Genomic DNA, 21,560 nt, shown 5'->3' on the forward strand with positions numbered 1-21,560 from the left:
TTATCGACTGAAGAAAGTGTATCATTTCCCTCCCTTAAATTGTCCAAGCTAGGTAGCTCTAAATTATTTGTAGGTAAAAAGAACCTTCGAATGCTCGGCAAATGTGCCGTTGTCAGTTTCTTGGGTCTACCTACCCTTTTCTGGGTGTTGTCAGGTAGATTATTACAGTCAGAACAACTGATCTTGTACACACCGGATCTATGCAAAAGTTCCACCGGATCTTTTGTTGATCCTAAAATGGATTTCAATTGATTATTGGAACTTCTAAAAACCAATTCAATATCAAATTTTGTTAACTTGGATCGTAATTCAAGAGCATTGAAGCTATTAAATTCCATCGTACGCAGTTTTGACCACTGTGTTGTGACGGTCAGAGAAAGTGAAAAAGAAATGATGATGAGAGTGAGAAGAATGTAAACAAATAATGAAATTGAATTATGCGGGGGAATGATAAATAAATACATTGGTGAGAAAAATATGTTAGCAGCTTTCCAGCAAGTATTGGCACCATTTTGATAATATTGTGAAGACGAACGGTAGTGGCTGTAAGGTAGAAAGTTTAATCGAAAATCTAAAGTGATAACGGGCATTGCAACTATTCAGATAATTTGACTGATAGTCTGAAATTGATCTGTGAGCGCTGTAAGTAGAAGATAGACAATAACAAGAATGCGATAGTTAATGGATGTTTTGATATTTAGATTGCGAGTTGAATGCCGTTGGATCACTAGAAAGAAAATAGTTGATTGCCACCGAGACTACCGTAAGTTACAAAAAGCATTTTACAAACCAAAAACTAAGTGTTTCATGTTTAGATTTAGTGACCCAAGTGCCGACTGTTGACAGAAGTCATTCATCTCAGAGCTACCGACCGTAAGTGTTTATCTGAATGTTTAAGTTTGTACTTTGTATGTAATTAGATTTGATGACTTTATTAGGGCCTAAAAGAGAGGAAGAAATCCATCAGGAAATTCATCTAGAGTGAAGGAGAAACTTTTAATGTAAGATAGCAAAATGTCGTATGTACTGTTCAATCTAATTGTTGTATTTATTGTAGCTTTGAGTAAATTTTATATTGAACTACAAGGATTCGTTTTTGCCTGAGCCTGAGAATTCCGAGAGCAACATTCTCAAAGATTAAAAATATAAATATTTCCTACGATGGCGGAGAACTACAAATACAGCTGCTGTGAGGAGGATTCTGATTTTGATGCAAGCGTGCGGTGCAATCGATGTGGAGAATGGTATCATTTTTCTTGTGTGAATGTGCAAGATAGTGTGTCAGAAACTATTTGGTATTGCGTTAAATGTATACGGGCTGAGCCTTCGATTTTAGAATCGTTTGCATCCGCGGGGAAAACAAGAACTCGACGAGGTCCGCCGCGTGCATGCAAAGAGAAAAACAACAGAATGGGTAGATCAAAAGTTCCTCCAAAGGAGTTGCAAGTAGGTCAGGTGCAAGTAGCTCAGGTGCAAGTAGCTCAGGTGCAAGTAGCTCCAGATGGTCAGGTTAGGCAAGAAAAACAGTCAAATGCTAATAATGGAACCACAAATAAAGAAACGGGTGCGATTAGGAAGCCACTGTCACCTTTCCCTAACTCTAATGTTCCCGTAAATGTTTCGCGCTGTGATGATAAAAAAAGTGTTTGCAGTACAAGAAGTGGAGAAAGCAGATCGTCGAAAGCTTCGGTACGTGAAAAGGCAAAACGTGAACTACAGCGGTTACAGGAAGAAAGTATGCAACGGATGCGAGAAGAAGACATCGAGCGAAAGTTGTTGGAGCATGAACTAAAAAAGGTCAGGCTGGAAAAGGAGTTCATGGAACGTAGGCACGCACAAGAAAGATTGGCGGAAGAGGAAACGGATCCTGAAAGCGGATGTGAAGATGGTGAGCAGTACAACTTTCAAAAAAAGGTTGAAGACTGGCAGAAAGGTTCTGAAGCTGGACCAAATGAAGTTAATCAACGAAAACAGTCAACGCTTAAAGGAGAAAGTCAGCAAAAAGCCCAACCTGAGCCCGAAATCGCTTCTGGTGGAAATGCTACGCCTGAAATAAGCAGTGTAGCTTCGCATTCCGTAAGAGAAACGATCGAAAATACTTCAAAACCCAGAGCCGGTCCAACTCAACTGCAGATAGCGGCAAGACAAGTATTTTCTAAAACTTTGCCAAAGTTTTCTGGACGACCCGAAGAATGGCCCATGTTTATCAGTGAATACGAACAAGCGAATATATCCTGTGGTTTCAGCGATTCTGAGAATTTGATGCGTTTACGTGAGGCGTTGACTGGAAAGGCGTTTGAAGCGGTACGAAATCTTCTGCTTGTTCCAGAAAACGTTCAAAGTATCATTCAAAAACTACGCAGACGATTTGGAAATCCCGAGATTCTTTCTACGATGTTGGCAAATCGTATACAGTTGCTTGCGGGACCCAGCTCGGAGGATTTGGAGTCGGTGATTGAGTTTGGAAGTGCTGTAGAAGAGTTCACTCAGCATCTGAAGGTGACTAACTTAACAGACCATCTTAGAAACCCCATTTTAATGAAACGGCTGATACAGAAACTACCAGCAAGTTACGCCATGCAGTGGGTAGAATACAAACGCAAACGGATAGTGGTTGATTTGGAAGTGTTTGGCGACTTTATGGAGGAACTTGTCGATAAGGCCTTGGAAGCAACCTATGAGCGTTGTGGAGACGAAGACACAGCAAGAGGAAAACGTCGCGAGAAAAATTTAGTGAAGGGTTTCGTTAATGTAACAGATACTGATGAGCATCAATGTTGTACCTGTAGCCAACAAGAGCCCGTAATTGTACCTCAGTCTGGAACTGCGGGGAGTCGAAGCTTTGCTCCGTCTAGGAGTTGTTCAGTTTGTGGATCTACCGGGCATTTGGGCCGCAATTGCGACGAGTTCAGAGCCATGAACTTGCAGGATCGGTGGAACACGGTGCAGCGTTTGGGATTGTGTTCGCTGTGTCTGTACAATCATAATGGAAAATATTGCCTGGCTAAACGGAGATGCGGTATAAATCAGTGTGAACAGAGACATCACCCACTTCTCCATTGGGACACGAGAACCACCGCACCTCAGCTGATTGCAAGTTGTAACGGTCATCGACAGTCAGTCATATTTCGGATGATTCCTGTTAAACTTTACAGCAACGACAAACAATTAGAAGCACTAGCCCTTATCGATGAAGGATCATCAGTATCACTAATCCTGGATGAACTAGCAAAAGAGCTAGGTGCTATAGGAGAGATCGAGCCGCTAAGAATGAGTTGGACAAACGGTATGAGCACAGTGGAAAACCTGTCCGCTAAAATCAACCTACAGATCTCAGCTTTCGATGATGTAAGACGGTTTAATCTGATGGATGTTAGAACGGTGCGAAAATTAGATTTACCAACGCAAAGTTTGGACAGCAGTTCGATACGGGAAAGGTTTGCACACCTGCGAGACATCGCCATTCCAAGTTATGAGTCAACGAAGGCGAAGTTGTTAATCGGAATCAACAATATACACCTTATCGCACCCCTTCAATCCCGAGTAGGAGAGTTGGGCGAACCGGTAGCAATACAGTGTCAACTTGGGTGGAGTTTGTATGGACCAAGACCAGATATAGTCGCGAATGTTCATTTCTTGGGACATCATCGTTCTTGCTCTGAGTGTAATAGAATTGACCGAGAGATGAATGAAAATTTGAAAGAGTATTTTAGTATTGAAGCAGTCGGAATATCACCAGTGCCACTGGAAACGAACGAAGAGCGTCGAGCACGTGAAATTTTGGACCGTACAACGAAGCGGGTAGGTGATCGATACGAATCTGGACTTCTGTGGAAGACAGATGATATTTCGTTCCCGGAGAGCTATCAGATGTCACTGAAACGCGCCAACAGCTTAGAGCGTCGAATGAACAAGCATCCTGGAGTTCGTGAAGTTATAGTGAAACAGTTACAGGAGTACTTAGAAAAGGGATACGCTCATAAAATCACGGATGAAGAACTCCGGAACACGCCACCTGAGAAAACATGGTATTTGCCATTGAATTTTGTCATCAATCCGAAGAAAGAAGGAAAAATTCGGCTTGTGTGGGACGCAGCAGCGAAGGTCAAGGGTGTCTGCTTGAACGATTTCCTCCTAAAAGGACCCGATATGGTATCGTGTTTGCCGTTGGTAATAAGTGGTTTCAGAGAAAGACAGGTTGCATTCGGAGGTGATATTCGTGAAATGTTTCACCAGGTGCGAGTAAGACCAGAAGACCGACAAGCTCAAAGATTCTTGTTTCGGATAGATGCCAATAAGGATCCCCAAATATTTGTGATGGATGTTGTAATATTTGGCGCGAGCTGTTCCCCTTGCACATCGCAGTTTGTAAAAAATATTAATGCACGAGAGCATGCTGTGCGGTATCCGAAAGCAGCGAAAGCTATCATTGAGAAACATTTTGTCGATGACTATTTTGATAGTGTTGATACAGAATCGGAAGCAATACAACTGGCAAAGGAAGTCGAAAAGGTGCACGCGGCAGGCGGGTTTGAAATCAGAAACTGGATGAGCAATTCTCCAGCAGTCTTGAAAGCGCTTTGCTCTGTGTCTGAAGAACCAAACAGATCTGTTGAGGTGAATAAGACTGGTGAAGTAGAACGTGTGCTGGGCGTAAGTTGGAACGCCGTGAAAGATGTTTTTGTTTTCTCGACGGATATGCGAGCAGATCTCCATCCATATATAATGGAAGGCGCTTGGCCGACGAAACGGATTGCTTTGAGGTGCATTATGAGCATGTTCGATCCCCAGCAATTTCTGGCGCCATTATTAATTCACGGTCGGATAATAATGCAAGATGTTTGGCGAAGCGGTATTGGATGGGATCAGCGGTTGCAGGAGGAGCAATATAATCAATGGTTGCGTTGGACAAAGTTGTTCCCGTTAATAGAAAACATTCAAGTACCTCGTTGTTATCTAGGCAATTTGGACTCGACAGCATATACAAGTGTTCAATTACACGTGTTTGCAGATGCGGGTGAAGACGCGTACGGTTCGGTTGCGTATTTCAGATTTGTGGCAAATGGAATGATTCACTGCGCGTTTGTCGAAGCCAAAGCAAAGGTTGCTCCACTGCAGCATATGTCAATCCCTAGGAAGGAATTACAAGCAGCGGCGCTAGGTGCACGTCTTGCGAAAAGCATTCGTCAAAATCATTCATTTTCGGTAGCAGAAACAGTAATGTGGACTGACTCGAAGGCAGTATATTCATGGGTACGATCCGAGCATAAGAAATACAAAGAGTTTGTTGCTCATCGTGTTGGTCAGATATTGAGTGTAACTAATCCAGAAGACTGGCGGTGGGTATCGACAAAAAACAACGCAGCAGACGATCTTACCAAGTGGGGAAAGGGAACAGAGATGAGTTCCGAAAGCAGATGGTACAAGGGTCCTGAGTTTTTGTACCAACCGGAAGATAAATGGCCGGAACAAGATCAAATACCCGTTGTTATTGAGGAAGAAGTACGAGCTCATATTTTATATCACACTACAGCATTTCCTGAAAGTTTGGGTCGAGTGAAACACATATCAAGGTGGACTGTTTTAGTACGCGTGGTAGCCACAATGTATCGTTTCGCCGCAAATTGCAGGCTTCGCTCAAAAAAGGAAGCAATAGAAGCACTCCCACCAATTGCAATTGTCGCACAAAAGGCACCGCGGATTCCAGGAGTCGTTATCCCTCTACGACAAGAGGAGTACCTAAAAGCGGAGAATTGTTTGTGGAGGGAAGCGCAACGAGACGAGTATGCAGATGAAGTCGCAATACTTTTGAGAAATCTGTCTTTACCGAAGGAACAACAACAGCATTTGGAACGATCTAGTAAGCTCTACAATAAATCGCCATTTCTAGATGACAGCGAAGTTCTACGAGTAGGAGGCAGAACGGAATTGGCAGAATTCGCTAGTTACGACACCAAGTATCCAATCATACTTCCCAAAACGCACCTTATTACAGAAAAACTAGTTGAATACTATCACCAACAGGCAAATCATAGTAGCAGAGAAACGGTTGTCAACGAACTTCGTCAACGATTTTATATTGGGAGAGTAAGAGCCGTCGTAGAGAAAGTCATAAGGGAGTGTCAATGGTGTAAGGTACACAAGGCGAAACCCGTTCTCCCCAAAATGGCTCCTTTACCAAAACAGCGAATGGCCTTGGGCGTAGACCCCTTCTCTTACGTGGGTATAGACTACTTTGGACCATTGGAAGTTTCGATTGGAAGACGTCGTGAGAAACGCTGGGTAGCTTTGTTTACGTGCATGACGACAAGAGCTGTCCACCTGGAAGTTGCACATAGTTTGAGCACCGAATCTTGTAAGATGGCTATCCGGAGATTTATTAAGAGAAGAAGAAGTCCCATAGAAATTTTTTCAGACAACGGGACGAATTTTGTTGGAGCGAGTAGGGAGTTGGCTGCCGAGATTCGGAGAATTAACGGAGATTGCGCTGATACATTCACGAGCTCTAAAACGAAATGGACATTTAACCCACCAGCAGCACCACACATGGGTGGAGTATGGGAGCGCATGGTTCGATCTGTTAAGGAGGCACTAAACACATTGGTAGATGGTGGCAAATTAACAGACGAAATATTAAACACAGCGTTAGTTGAGGCAGAAGATTTGATAAACTCCAGACCACTTACGTATGTGTCAAATAACGTCAGGGATGATCCGGAAGCTCTCACTCCAAACCATTTTCTGAAAGGATCTGCTGCAGAATGTCTACCACCCCGGAGCGCATCCCAGCAAGCGGATGCCTTACGCAGTAAATATTGTCGCGCACAGCAGTTGGCTGATAAATTTTGGTTAAGATGGCAGAAAGAATACTTCCCGAGCTTGAACAAGCGAACCAAATGGTTTGATGATACCAGACAAATATCTGTAGGAGATTTGGTGTTTGTTCAAGAAGAGAACAGACACGAAAGAGGAATCGTTGAAGAGGTCAACATCGGCATCGATGGAAGAATCCGTTCTGTAATCGTAAAAGTAAATGGCAAAAGGAAGCTAAGACCAGTGTCAAAACTGGCCGTACTTGAGGTTGAGAATAGTAACCCCAGCAGTAATCAATAGAGAGGATAACTACAGGGTTTACGGGTGGGGGTATGTTGTACGCAGTTTTGACCACTGTGTTGTGACGGTCAGAGAAAGTGAAAAAGAAATGATGATGAGAGTGAGAAGAATGTAAACAAATAATGAAATTGAATTATGCGGGGGAATGATAAATAAATACATTGGTGAGAAAAATATGTTAGCAGCTTTCCAGCAAGTATTGGCACCATTTTGATAATATTGTGAAGACGAACGGTAGTGGCTGTAAGGTAGAAAGTTTAATCGAAAATCTAAAGTGATAACGGGCATTGCAACTATTCAGATAATTTGACTGATAGTCTGAAATTGATCTGTGAGCGCTGTAAGTAGAAGATAGACAATAACAAGAATGCGATAGTTAATGGATGTTTTGATATTTAGATTGCGAGTTGAATGCCGTTGGATCACTAGAAAGAAAATAGTTGATTGCCACCGAGACTACCGTAAGTTACAAAAAGCATTTTACAAACCAAAAACTAAGTGTTTCATGTTTAGATTTAGTGACCCAAGTGCCGACTGTTGACAGAAGTCATTCATCTCAGAGCTACCGACCGTAAGTGTTTATCTGAATGTTTAAGTTTGTACTTTGTATGTAATTAGATTTGATGACTTTATTAGGGCCTAAAAGAGAGGAAGAAATCCATCAGGAAATTCATCTAGAGTGAAGGAGAAACTTTTAATGTAAGATAGCAAAATGTCGTATGTACTGTTCAATCTAATTGTTGTATTTATTGTAGCTTTGAGTAAATTTTATATTGAACTACAAGGATTCGTTTTTGCCTGAGCCTGAGAATTCCGAGAGCAACAATCTCCGTTGAAACTCGTTTTGAATTGGAGTTAAAGTAGTGAAGGTTTTTCTCTGAAGAATTTTTTGTTTTTTGTTGATGATGGCTTGAATAGAACTGGATTGGTATCCATTCTTATTAGCCGTTTGGAAGATATATTGAAGTTCCTTTTCTTCCCCTTCTTTTGAGAGAGGAATCGAATTCATTCTGTGGATCATATGATGGAAAGCGGCCATCTTATGTCCGAATGAATGATTAGAGGTGCTCGGGATAACCCTCATAGTATTGGTTGGTTTCCTGTAAATTTCAAAATTGAAAAGATTATCTTCTCTCTTTATGAGAACGTCCAGGAAAGGGATTTTCTTATCCTCTTCCACTTCACAAGTGAACTTGATATTCTTATGTAAACCATTTATGGCTGTCAGGAGTTCCTCAAGAAAATCTTTGTTTACTACACAGAAAATATGGTCGACGTATCTCCACCATTTTTCGGGTAGTAAATCCTGTTTTTCAAGAGTTTCCTCCAAGTGAGCCATAAACAGTTCACAAAAAAACGGAGACAACGGGTTTCCCATTGGAGCCCCTTTTGTCTGTCTATAGAACAGATCCCTAAACTTGAAATATGTCTGTCCCATACACAAGTCAACAAGTTTCTTGTTCATGAGCTTCAAATCTGCTTCAAATAATATTTTTTAGGAATGAATCATCCTCGATGATGAAAATCCCGGAAAGAGAAAAAAGATCTGCATGATTTCTAAGTTTTTTTTATATTCGGAAAAATATATACTAAATGTAAAAAAGCGTTTACGTGTCGAAAACCATGAATCAAATTTTGAAGGAAATGTGAAACCAAATTTAAACGACGATTTCAAACACATTTTTTCATTTCAATATTTCATGATGGTACGCTTCGCAAATCAAGAATCCTAATCTCAATACATAAATACAATTACAATTTTGATTATAAGGAACCACAATCTCTTAAATGAGTTTAATCTTATTTTTAAATATAATATTCAGAAATACATTGCTAACTATCAACAAGCGAGAAAATTTTGAAAACTGTAGCTGAATTCTGAACTTTAGTTTAGTCTATAGTCGCAGTTTCGACATCAGTTCTGAGTCAAGATTGTCTGTCGATTAACCTTACTCCATTATCAAAATTTGATTAAAAATAACAAATTTTGAGAGTAGAGTACAATACTTCGCTTGCTTTTGATTGACCCTCATGGGGCAAAGGGGAGGGGGTGGGGTTAAACCCCCAAAACCCCCTGTTCCTGCGGCCATGTCGTTCAGAAATGCGTCAAACAGAATAACCCTTGTTTCATCAGTTCATATGAAAGGATTGCATGATCACCAGCATTGTGCCGTGACCGAGATTCGATCTCATGAACTCTGTCTTCTAAGCCATGCCTAAAGGCCACGGTCGGCGGCAAAAATATAAAAGAATTCATAGGTTTGTTTTACGTTTAAGTGAAAAATAATTGGGTTGGCTCCTAAATGGTGTTAATCCTGCTTATTTAAAATCGTTTTTAGACTAAATGGGATTACCTTTATACGAATCAAGATAATTTATATTCAATTTTTCGTAAATTAATGCATAAACAACTATTTGTTTTAGATATTTGATATTTCTTTTCAGTGTTGATCATTAAATATTGATATTCATTGAAGGACAATTATTGCCTCGTTTTTGAAAACTTATTCTTTGCTTCTAATTTAATGCTATTCTTCCAACTTCAACAGTTTTTTTCTTGGTTGTTTAAAAACATGAGCGATATATTAAGGAAATATATTCGACCTATTTTTGACCTATGGTAGGTAGAACTGGAAGTCGTCTGGTCGGGTGTTTTAGGATGTCATAAATTCTGCTTTTTTCTGGTTACGCCTGCAGTTTCGGGCAATGTGTGGTTTATTTCGTACATTTAATGTTTTTTATGAGGGCCAGATTGTGTGCATTTGGAGGTTGGGTTCCGTAGAGTGCCAGATTCCGGAAAAGGTAGAGTAAAAAATTAATTAGATTTTTAAAAGATTTAAATGATGTTTCCTCTTATATGGTTGTTTGACCCTGTTATTAATCAAGTGTGAAAATGTGTGTCATTAACGAATTTAATTAACTCTGAGACAAAGATCACGAAGCTATTGATTTTATTAATTTGACTCTAAAATTAATATTATTTTTACTCAATCCCACTTGTCTGCATTTATAACTAGAAATCAATCATTAACTTCTTCTATCCTTGTTAATTCTTTGAACCTCCTAGTAATCCCCAAAACTTAACCCAGCAGGTCGTGAATGTGGCAGAATCAAATCTATTCACCATCGCCTTTTCTCGATATCGAAATTCAAATTTGCACTGCTACCTTCTGCTGCCTTATGTTCCGTTTGTGTTTCATTGACCAGTTTCAACAATTTCCGCCCCCCTCTTTTAATCATCCAGCCTTTTCGGGATTCTTCTGGCGCACCCCATCACAAGCTCAAATAGATCCACTATCTAGAACATTTGGTGCCTGGTGCAAGAGAGGAATCGAATTGCAGAAACACTAGAACACGGAATACAGACTATGTAGCAGCAGTAGGACCGAATCATTCAGAAGGAGCCATGTGGCGGCACACATTGCAAAAGGCCGCGTCGTCGACACAGTTTAGCCGTTTCCCATTTGTACAACGGATATTGAGAGGTGGCCTGTTTGTTGGGAATTACTAGCTATTTGGTCAGGATTTTGGCAACAGTGTCTTAAAAGACTCTGCCCAATGTTTTAAAAAAAAATATGCTGACACTTTCGAGTCGAGAAGAAATCCTTTACTTCGCCTGCAGTTGCAATACATGGTAAATTCAATCTCAAAAGTTGAAAAATTGTGATTTAGACAAAGAGGACAGCCGTACAAGCTAGACCGCGAAACTTGTGTTAGAATTTTAACACCCTTTTTGAATCAATTTTTGTTTTTTCAATGGGACACCAAATATTTGGAACAGGGAAACAGATGGCACTGTTTCTAGTAAATTTTAAATGTACTTTTCTGATGAAGGCATTTGAAATTTCACACACTATTCTACAGATTTTTTGTTCGAGCTTTTACGTCTGTTCTCTTTCATTTAGATAAATATCTCCATATAACGTCGACATTTGGTGCTTTTTGGAAAAAAAATGAGCGAAAATAGACTTTTTGGGATTTTTTTTTTTACAATTCGTTAATTTGAAACGGCTCAAACAATTTAGTTTAACGGAGCCAAAGATTATTATTTTAATTTACATAGCTTTTTTCACATAGCTTTTTTCACAATGTTGTCCATTTTTCCTTTTTAAGGATTCAAGTATTGAGTTCATCGTTCATTATTCAGAAACTTTTTTTGGGTTTAATCATATGATAAGTATTCCATAAATCATTAAAATTTCAAAAATAAAAAAATCTATGAAAATAAATCCTTGAAATGTGAGTCTTTTTTAAATGGATTTGATTGAGAAATCGTCATTCTTGAAAAATTGATGAGGAGACTCTTTTCTATCCAACGCATTAATCGCGGTAAAAATTGACCAGGGGTCTACAACAATTTTTTTTTAATTTAAAAGATTTAATAAAACACACGAGTAAATATTTAAAATATTCACTAAAATCTTTTAAGTTTTCCATTTTCAAGTATGTGTGGATTGAAATTCCTTCAAAAATAAATTCAAACTTCAAACATTTTCATGTAATATATTTTGAACCAAACATTTGAGAAATAATTGAAATTTTAGTAAAAATTTTGAAAATTTGTTCGTTAATTATGTTTGCAAATCTAAAAAAAATTGTTCTAGACCTTCCGATAGATTTTTTGTCGCGATAAGTGCACTGGATGGAAGTCTTCTCTTTAATGTAGCAAATTTTAAGAAATGCCAATTTTTTCTTTTAGTTGCTCCCAAAAAAAGAGATTTTTTGAGGTTTAAAGGTATATTCGAATAATTGTAAGTTATTTTTGAATTCATTGGGGCAATAATGTATTAGGAATCCAAAGTTAACTGAAAGTCATTATAAACTGGAATCAATTTGAAGGAATATTTGTTCAATGTGAGTCTTTTTAAAAGGATATTTCTTTATGATGTGTCATAATTTTTCTCGGATCTCAATTCAAATTTTCGTTTTTTGAAAAGTAAGAATCGCAAAATACTGTAATGTTCATGCACTATTTCGTCAAGGTTCGACTAGACCAAGTTGAACGTCAACAGCAGCCACTTCAATAACTGCAACTTAATATGAAATTTATGATGTAAATGATCAAGATTGACTTTTTTCAAATCCAGAACATTAATGACGGTTGATTTTTTCTTTGCTTTATATTTTTCACACATGGTCTACAAAAAAATCACATTCCGATGTTTAAAAATGGTTTCTATCCACTCCATAAAGTTTGTTATTGCTCTAAAATTTGGAATGTTTAAAAGATAATTTTTTTGGACATGTGAAATTATAAAAAAATCTTTTAAGAAATAGAAATTCAAAGTAGTAAAATTTATCATTATGAGGAAAGAATGCAATCATATTATAACCTACATTGGTTACTCTCGGCAAGAACATGCACATGGGGAAAGTTCTTACTAAAAGAGTCTAATTGGCGTGTTTCGTCGAGAAATTTCTTGATTTGTTTTTTAATCAGTCTTTTTCATTTGTCAACAAAGTTTGTATCGCCTGAATCGATGAATATCGGTAAATACAAATCCTTTTATTTTATGTAGATTTTCACTTTTAACATGAGAGTTTTAGAGTATCGATCTGTGTGAGCGATAGAAATGCTGAATGAAAATTAAAGAAAAAATCAAATGGTTACTTACATTAACAAATTAAGTGCAAAACATTTGTGGCACATGGAACGCAGCTGAATCTTGCAGATTAAGAATGTCTTCCAGCAATCATAAAATCGCATTAGAAATAATAGTCAAGGTCCTTAACAATGTAAATGCAAATAGCAATTCCTACCAAATAAGTTAAGGATCGCCAAAATAGTTATTTGTGATGTCATAACGCATAAAGCACCAATTGCAGTAATTTTTGGTTTTGTTCGAATTAAATTTTAAATTTTTTCTGTCAAAAAAGTTTTTAAGAAAAAGTGTTAATCTGCTGCATACATTTAGGGGTAAAAAATACTACTAAATATTCTATTAGCTTAAATCATGAAAATAAATTTTAGAATGGATGAAATTTTAATGTTACCAAACGCTTAAAGCAAAACAATCATATCCCGGCATGTGGAAACGCGATTTATGAGATGTAGTTCTGATTTGCATTTTGTTGCATTTTGCCCCAGACAGCTAACTGAATTATAAAAATATTTATTCAAAAAAATTTTAATTATTGTCCAAAAATTATTTATACACCAACAGTGTGGGTATAGAATAATGAAAGCAATATAAAGTTTGTAGACGATATTATTAAGCCAATCCGTCATACAAGGTACAGTTTTTTTTTGGCATCGAAAAATGTAAAAATTTGTACATCTATTGCTCAATTTTTTAAATTTTTTATGACAGTCAAAAACTTAAAAAAAATATTTCACGATGTTAAAAACTATGTCATCGTCAATTAGATATCATTCTTTGATAACTTTATTACAGTATATTGAAAAACAAATTGAATGAGAGTTGTGGTATACAAATGTTGCATCTAACTCTGCTTTTACATGATTCCCCGTTTGACGGTATATTGCCTCAACTTTGGTATGTAAATGCTGTTTTTTCGAGTTTTATGCGATGATTCTTTAATGGATATAAAACGTATAAAACAGTTTGTTGCCAAATATACCTATTTAAATGTTTGCTGGGTCTATACTGAGTCAGCCGGAGATAGGTAGTCTGTTATAGTGCCACTTATTGAGCTAAAATTTCGAACATCGCGTTGTTTTATTGCGAACTTACTTAATAAGCATTAAATTTTTTTAGAAACGTTCTGAGTGCTTCAAAATCAATTCAAAAGTCGTTAAAATCGTTTTCAATAATCAACTTTCAACGCAGAAGCATGTGATGAATAACGTGAAAATCAAGGTGGCTTTAAACGATGAAGTGCGAAAATCGTGGCTCCAGAGAGTAACTGAAGCTGGAAAAGAAGGTAACATTTTCCATTTGCGTGCACTTCATCAGCTACTGGATGCGTTGAACAGTTCAATTGAGAAAAAATAATAAAATTTCCTCTTTTTCTCATATTGAAGCTGACAAATTTTAAGCTGATTTTGGTTTGCTTATCATTCTGCTAAAATTGCATTACAACAAAATAGCTGCGATGAAACTGAAATTTTTAAGGAAAAAATCGTTACGTAACGATGAGCATACCTCCCCCCCTCCCCTATGTCACAATTCGTAACGATCGAGCTTACTCCCTCCCCCCCCCCTAGGAGCGTTACGTAATTTATGGATGCCCCCTAACAGTAATTTGAAATTCCTTTTTTGCATGTTAAAGATGAATAAATATTCTATCGATCATTAGAACTATAATTTTGCGCATAATCATCAGTATTGTTGATATTTGTGACTTTATGATAGAAAAAAAAAATTATAAAAATCGCATTTTTTTAGAAAAAAATTTGTTTCAGCTGAAGTTTTAGACTTGATGGCAACGTTTAAAAAATCTGATTTTCCATTGGCAACAAAGAAAAACCGAAATCGATTGAAAATTGAAAAAGTTATGGTTACTTTACCATAACAGTAATTTTTGCATTTTTGAATAATTTAACGAACCGTAGTGTAAAAACCATAGTATAGGTATAATTCAACATGGAAAATCTCACTCGCTTGAATTCAGGATTATTTGTTAGAATGATCGGTCCATGTTGAGGGGTTACTTGAGTCTCAAACGTGAATTTGATTTTAAGGTACTATGCTCGGAAGAAACAAAAAATACTGGTTTTTCATTAATTACGTTTTTCATCACATGTCGATTGTTTTTTATGATGAATTTTATTCAAGTTTAAGTAAAGACAAATATTTCATCCCAAGACTGCAACACGATTGGACTAGAAACAAAACAGTTATTGCTGTTCAAAGATTGTATTTTGGCCGACAATTCTCGTATAAACGCAATGCGTAAAAAGTACTCATTGCGGGTTAGACCAAATTTGCGGCCTTTGAACAGCAATAACCTTTTTGAATGTTACCCTAAAATTGATTTAAAATTACTGTTATGCAGTCCAAGATATTTCAATCTAAGTAAAAGTACTTTTTTTGATTTTTCAAATTTTCATATTTGGAGCACAGCTCAAAAACTGTTCTACTGAGAATTTTTTGAAATTCATTTTCGGATTCTGCGCCCGATTTCACATTTAAAATTACCTTCAGTTGACTTAGTTAGAAAATTCTGTAAACAAGTGTTATTATTATATTTGGAGAATGAGTTACTTGATCTCATTTTCTCGTTTTCATCATATCTTTCTTTAAAAATTTAGAATCTCGTCGTCTTTTACAGATTCTGAAAATATGCCTCAAATTATAAATTTCTTTGCTCCGTGAATTACAATGATACTTGATCCCGTACAATAATTAGCATCATTTTCGTAGAGCAAAAACAATTCATACTTTATTTTAGTTAAAGGTAAAGTATCCTTTTCCGTGAATCCCCAACCAAGAATCCCCGTGAATAAAAAAAAAATGAATTTCCGATTCCCGAGAAACGAGAGCAAAATTCCGTTAATCCTCGAACCCGGAAAATAGAGCTTATAATGCAGAAAAATAGTCACATATGCTTTATAAATGTACCTTATACTAATTCAACTTTTGCAATTCATAACTACTTTTCTCTCTTGCAGTAGATTTTTATTGCCATATAGCACCTTTTTCTAGTGTTTAACAATTCGAACCGTATATTGCACATTCGTTTACACCGGAATATTAAAATTTATGCATGTTTGCCCCTTTCCTTTTCCAAAATTAAAGCGACCTTAACTGGTAAAATGACTAAGATACAACAAGAAAATAAGATTGTTCTACCTTGATATAGAAAGGGTTAGTTTTAATTTTTTTTCCTTAAAATATTCAATACATTGATTTTGAATAGATTTTGTTTGTTTAAAAACCTAGTAATAAACCAGAGAAAACTTCAAATCATTCCAATAAAAAACACTACGAATCAAATTGAAATGGTTAATTTTGCCATACTCATCGATAAGAGTATTCTGTTCGGGTAAAATGATCGGCAGAAAAATGACACTAAATTGAACACAATGGGCAGTTACCTGAGAACTTACGAGATTTGACGGATTATCTTATGTCTAGCAAATCAACTTCTATCGTTAATGACAAATAGTTCTCATTTTTTTCAATTTTAGCAAAAAGAAGTATGAAGTGTTTTAGTTCCTTATTTACCACTGATTAATTTATTGTACTTTTCTAGATTCAATAACTTACTCTATTAACTATAAACTTTCTCTATTAACCGTTTTCAGCATAAACTGTGAAAAAAGTTAATTTTTATTTGTCAGTTAAAACACAATTTTTTTCCTTCTAAGAATGTCGTATCAAAAAATGATATGGTGTATAAGCTTAAATCATATAAAACACCATATGTTTGGTTTTATATGTTTCCGTAGAGGTATAAAATTTCCTATATAATTTTTCCCGGGAAAAGGATGCTCAGATTTCCCGGGAACGAAAAAATGGTCAGGGAGTGGACAATCTAATTTAAGAAGACTTGATTCTTCATTCGAGAATACTTGATCCTTTATTCAGGAGCGCTTGTTAAAAATCAAGCAAGTTAAAAGAAAAAAGAAAGATTGACGATTTTTTAGCCATATTACATTTTATTTTTCAATTTTAAAGTCGAAGATATAGAGAGTTTTAAAAGTTTGTCTACCCTATCCCTAAAGTCACACGACACTTTCAGGCCAAAATTTATTTTTTTGTAGACAAAATAAATCCTTTAAGTAGAACAGACCCTGCGTAGATAAGGCACAGGAAAAATTACTGTGCAAGTACATATTTTTGTGAGTTAAGTAATTGAGAACGTTTTTGCACCAAAATGGAATCAACTGATTCGAGTCCGGAAGCGAATCAGTATGGTTTCGGAATCCCGTATTTTATAGGCGCTCTCTTTCCCATTTTGATCAACAATTGCTCTTGACAAAATATTTTGAAGGCATATGAAGAATGAAATCGTTAAAAAATATGAAATACATAGAAAAACTTATGTGTCCGTTTTACCCACCTTAGCAACATTCTTTTCAAAACGTTTGTAGCTCAAGCCTTTTGACTTTGACTGAAAATTCGCTGATTTTTCCCTAGATGGTTAAAGAGAAGCCAAATAAACACTCCACCTTTGAAAACGGTTGAAGTTTTCGAAAATGCTACGAGTTTTAAACTATTTTCTAAGTCTAGAATATAACATTAAATAATGTATCCTCAAAGTATGTTTTGATGACTTTAATAAACCTTGCTTGATGTAAATAAACAAAGGGTCTCTAAAGTGATGATATAGGTACATAGGCAAACATATTCTTATCATTAGATTTGTGTCAAGCATTGTAATTTTTGAAATATAGAAAGTGTCCGTCTTACCCGACTTTCCCTTAATTAATTTTTTTTATGATACCTATATGATGATCACGATTATGAAAAAAGATATTTAAGTCACAGTTTATGAAATTTTTAAACCAAAGTTCAGTAACTCCAAACTATTTTTTTGAAGTGTTATTATCGACAAACTCCAAACTTTGATATTTGTAAAATATACCGGTTGCAAAATATTGCTCAAAACTCAAGTTATTTAAAGGCTCAAGAATCACTCTCGCCTTTTATTTTCAAATGACTCGGTTTCGGGTACAGCTTCAGAGAATAGTCTTAGTGTATTTTTATTATTTAGATACTTGTGTAAAATTTTGTCATCATTAGATCTCTCGATTTTTCTGAAATATAAGACATTTTATCCACTAACACTCAAGTTACATCCACTAGCATACAAATGCAACCGAAACATCATCGCCCTTAAAATGGAAGATTAGACCAGACAACAACGAACGTAGGAAGCTGAAACACAACATCCAAAGGAGAGATCGAACCTGGCGGCTGCATTCGCCAACATCCCTCGCTGTAGCCCAGTCTCACGAGATAAAAGAACGAATTTTTGGCCAAATTTATTGCCATTTTTCGATAACTAATGTCTGTGTATGATTCAGTGAAATTGAACAAATGCCAATCGGAGTTCCCGGTAGAATACTGGGGCGTTAGGGAAGACTAGGTTTGGTTATTTTCAGTATCCGAACTCGGCCAAAAGTTGTAGCTACTGTTTTTTTTTTCCAGAAGATGACCATGGTTTCGGTAGGCAGTTGGAACTTGGGAAGGTACCTTACGTTCTTTGGATGGCCCGATGAAAACTTAAGGCCAGAAATAACTATTTCCGGTTCGTCTGGCCTTTGAGCACAGCATTCCTGGTAGCATCACAAGCTTTACCCAATATCGGAGAAGATTCAACAGCCCCGAAACGGCCAGACGAAAGTGACAGGTGCAAAAATAGTTTATTGAAAATCTTCGATAACTTTCATCGTCCATAAATCATCGATGACACCGGACGATTTTATTCGGATACGTGTGCCTTGTAGATCCTGAAACGATTGCAGCTGGTGAAACATCTCTTGCAACACACGAAATAAACGACATACATAAATACATCCCAATGCGAAAGTTGTGGACAGCATCATAATGCGGCCTTCGCTTTGGTTGGAGAAAGAGTCATCATCATCATCAAGCAGCAGAACGCCAACGATGACACAGGAAGACCTTCCGTAGTTTTCTCACTTCCTGTCCCCGCGTCTGGCTCATGCAACTAACGAAAACGTTCATTTCCGGTAAAACCAATTGCCAGACACCTCACACGATTGGTGACCCTCACGGTAGAAAGACTCGACGCTGTGCTGCAAAATAGTGTTTCAAATACCCAGTCGTTCCCTTGTCGGTGCATTTGGAAACAGTGCTGGCGAAAAGAAATATCAAATGGTTTTGGGTAACTACATCCCGTTTTTTTCAAAACTAAAACATTTTTCTCTAGTAAAGTTCTTGATATTCAACAACTCTACATTTTTGAATGATCCTGAAGCTTTAAATTCAATTATAAATCTGTAATGTTTTTCACCAGCTTGATCAATAAAATAGATTATTCGTCATAAACACATATGTATCGAAGGAATGATTTTCTTGTCTTCAAGCCAATCTATTTTTATACCAAAAAAGGCCCCCGAAATTTTAGTTTATGCTTATGATACAAACACAGCCAGAATTTCATCCCGGCAAATACAGATGGTCTTCAAGAAAACTTCATTAAATACCACCATCAAGTCTTCTCTGAACTTATCCGCGACGTCTTTAAAGAAAGTTTAGAAAAAGGAAAATATCCTGTTTGTTTGAAAACTGCAAGAGTGATACCAATCCACAAAGGAGGAGCAGAAACGGAGGTCAACAACTACAGACCTATTTCTGTGTTATCTGTTATCAGCAAAATATTGGAGCATATGTTATTTTGTCGAATTGCCAGCTTTTTTCATTCGAAGAAAATATTGTACGAGAGTCAGTTTGGCTTTCTTTCAGGATCCAGTACGGCAACGGCTACAGGAGAGCTGTTCAAAAATGTGTTCAAGGCGATTGACTCAAAAAAGCAAGTCGACCTACTATTCCTAGACTTGAAGAAAGCTTTCGACACGATAAACCACGATATTCTCGTATTACGAATAACAGTAATATTTTAGATGCTACATATGTGTATTCAGTGAAAATGATGATCATGTTATCAAAATAAAAATAAAATTTGAATTTTGGAAATCGGTTTAATTAAAAAGATATACGGTTCTGCGAAGCAGAAATTTAAAAATCGAAGTTATTTTTGGAAATTCCAGGCTAGCGGCCTAAACTTCCGTATGATAATAAATCTTGAAATATGTTTAAAAAGATTTTTTTTCACCATTTCTAAACTTATAAAAAAATTTCAATATGCCAAAGCGATTAGAAGATATGAGGGGTTTTTTTTCGTTCGGAGCAGAATCCAGACGTTTAGTCACATAGGTAATTTGAAATTATATAGATGCAGAAACTAGAAAAATTTTCAACAAATAAATATCAAATCATGAAAATCGTTTAACATATCTCTTGGGTCATATTGATCCGAAAGGCATGTGTAAGTTTCTTTTCAGCATGCCTGTTGGGGCATTTTCGGTGGTCACCGGAAGATGCTTTTTCTACAGATTATGTAACTCGTGGTTTAAGTAATATGTTCCAAATTTCATATTTTTCCGATTTTTTCAAAAAAGTTATGACGATTATAAAGTTTGCTTCAGGTTGAATTGACCCGAACGGCGTGGGAAGGTTAATTCCTCTTTAAATAAATGGTACAAAAAATGGATTATATTAAACGCTCACGTGCAAACCATAAAAATATAAGAGGCATAATCCTTCATCTGTCGGAGCTTCTTTCGTATTTGTCCTTGGAAACAAGATTTCAACTCCCTTGAATCGGATTTTGCTTTTTGAAAATACACCTTCGACCATGCCATAAATGTCTCATACATTTTCAATCAATAATTCTCACATTTTCAATCAATAATTCTCACATTTTCAATCTAAATTTGATTCAATGACTTAACAAATTGTTAGATTCTTTAGAAAGTACAGGTTGACTCGATTGTGGCACAGGTGTTTCTTCTCAGCCTGGAAAAGTTTTTATTCATTTAAATATTCTAAGGCGTAGAAAAGCACGTGTTCCACAAATATGTCAACGCCTACTGCCCAAAGTATCCAAGGAATTGTGAAGAACCTGTTAACTAACTTTAAATTGCTTTTTTATTTAATACCATCAAATTGACTCGTTGATTTGGCCAAACGCATATTCGGCTGAATATTTGGTCGAATATTCTATTGAGTTTTTAATAAAAAAAAAACAAAAAAAATCAATTCTGTCTATTTCTTACATTTTGATGCCCTTTATGTTTTTGAGTCAATTATTTTTAGTCAGATAATATCACCAGATGATGCATTACAAGATCTTTTTTCAAGTAGGGGTCTCTCGTATTTTCAAAATGTCACCAATAACTGAAAGAAAATCAGATGACATTTTGGGCGTTTACCACCAAAGAGATTAGGTTCCCGTAAAATCTGGGATAGAACATATCGGAAAAAATGCAAAGCAATTTTAAATGGCTTTTCTGATTTCGAATTAAATGAGTCAGATTTTACTGCTCTCGAATTATTTGTTGGATTTATGGGCAAACCTAGATATATCAAATAAATCTTGAATAGATGATAACCAAAGTGTAAAGCAAAACTTGTTAGCATTCTCCTGAACGATCTACAGTGAAAGAGACAACGATACACCTAAGATGTTTAACTGAAACCATAAATTTTTGATGATTGTTTAGCTTTTTCAACATTTTTTTTTTTCATAGGCCCGCCACACTCCCCCACACCAAAAAACTCAAATTGAGCCTCCTGGTAATGGACACATCAGTTCTTGGCACGTCTGGCAGCTAAGAGAAAAGAAATTAAGATCGCGTTTAAAATTTACTCATGCCGAGAACTCATTTTTTTTATTTAATGTGCGAGGTAATGTAACTTTAAGCAAAACAAATAACACTAAAAGTGAATCTCAGTGGAAAAAAAATTTCCTTTTAAGAGATCCACTTAGAAAAAAGGGAATTAAATTAA

General features: G+C 36.4%; 1 protein-coding gene across 7 annotated transcripts; it reads left to right on the forward strand.

Annotated features, from left to right (window-relative positions):
• The first annotated feature begins 375 nt into the window (after positions 1–375).
• LOC129748217 (uncharacterized) lies at positions 376–7,814 on the forward strand. Of its 7 annotated transcripts, XM_055742734.1 has the most exons (5): positions 376–642; positions 702–763; positions 816–873; positions 939–1,001; positions 1,058–7,814. In XM_055742734.1, exon 5 carries the CDS (start codon positions 1,162–1,164, stop codon positions 7,111–7,113), a length of 5,952 nt encoding a protein of 1,983 aa, XP_055598709.1. In that variant the 5' UTR covers positions 376–642; positions 702–763; positions 816–873; positions 939–1,001; positions 1,058–1,161; the 3' UTR covers positions 7,114–7,814. The 7 variants fall into 7 exon arrangements, 3 of the variants coding, with proteins under 3 accessions (XP_055598709.1, XP_055598707.1, XP_055598708.1); XR_008737686.1 differs by having other exon boundaries at positions 376–1,001; positions 1,058–7,453; positions 7,513–7,574; positions 7,627–7,814; XR_008737684.1 differs by having other exon boundaries at positions 376–1,001; positions 1,058–7,574; positions 7,627–7,684; positions 7,750–7,803.
• The last annotated feature ends 13,746 nt before the right edge of the window (positions 7,815–21,560 follow it).

The sequence above is a fragment of the Uranotaenia lowii genome, chromosome 2, assembly GCF_029784155.1.
Source record: "Uranotaenia lowii strain MFRU-FL chromosome 2, ASM2978415v1, whole genome shotgun sequence".
NCBI lineage: Eukaryota > Metazoa > Arthropoda > Insecta > Diptera > Culicidae > Uranotaenia > Uranotaenia lowii.

Coding starts and splice junctions, on each gene's coding strand:
- LOC129748217 (XM_055742732.1), top strand. CDS start 1,162: ATGGCGGAGAACTACAAATACAGCTGCTGTGAGGAGGATTCTGATTTT.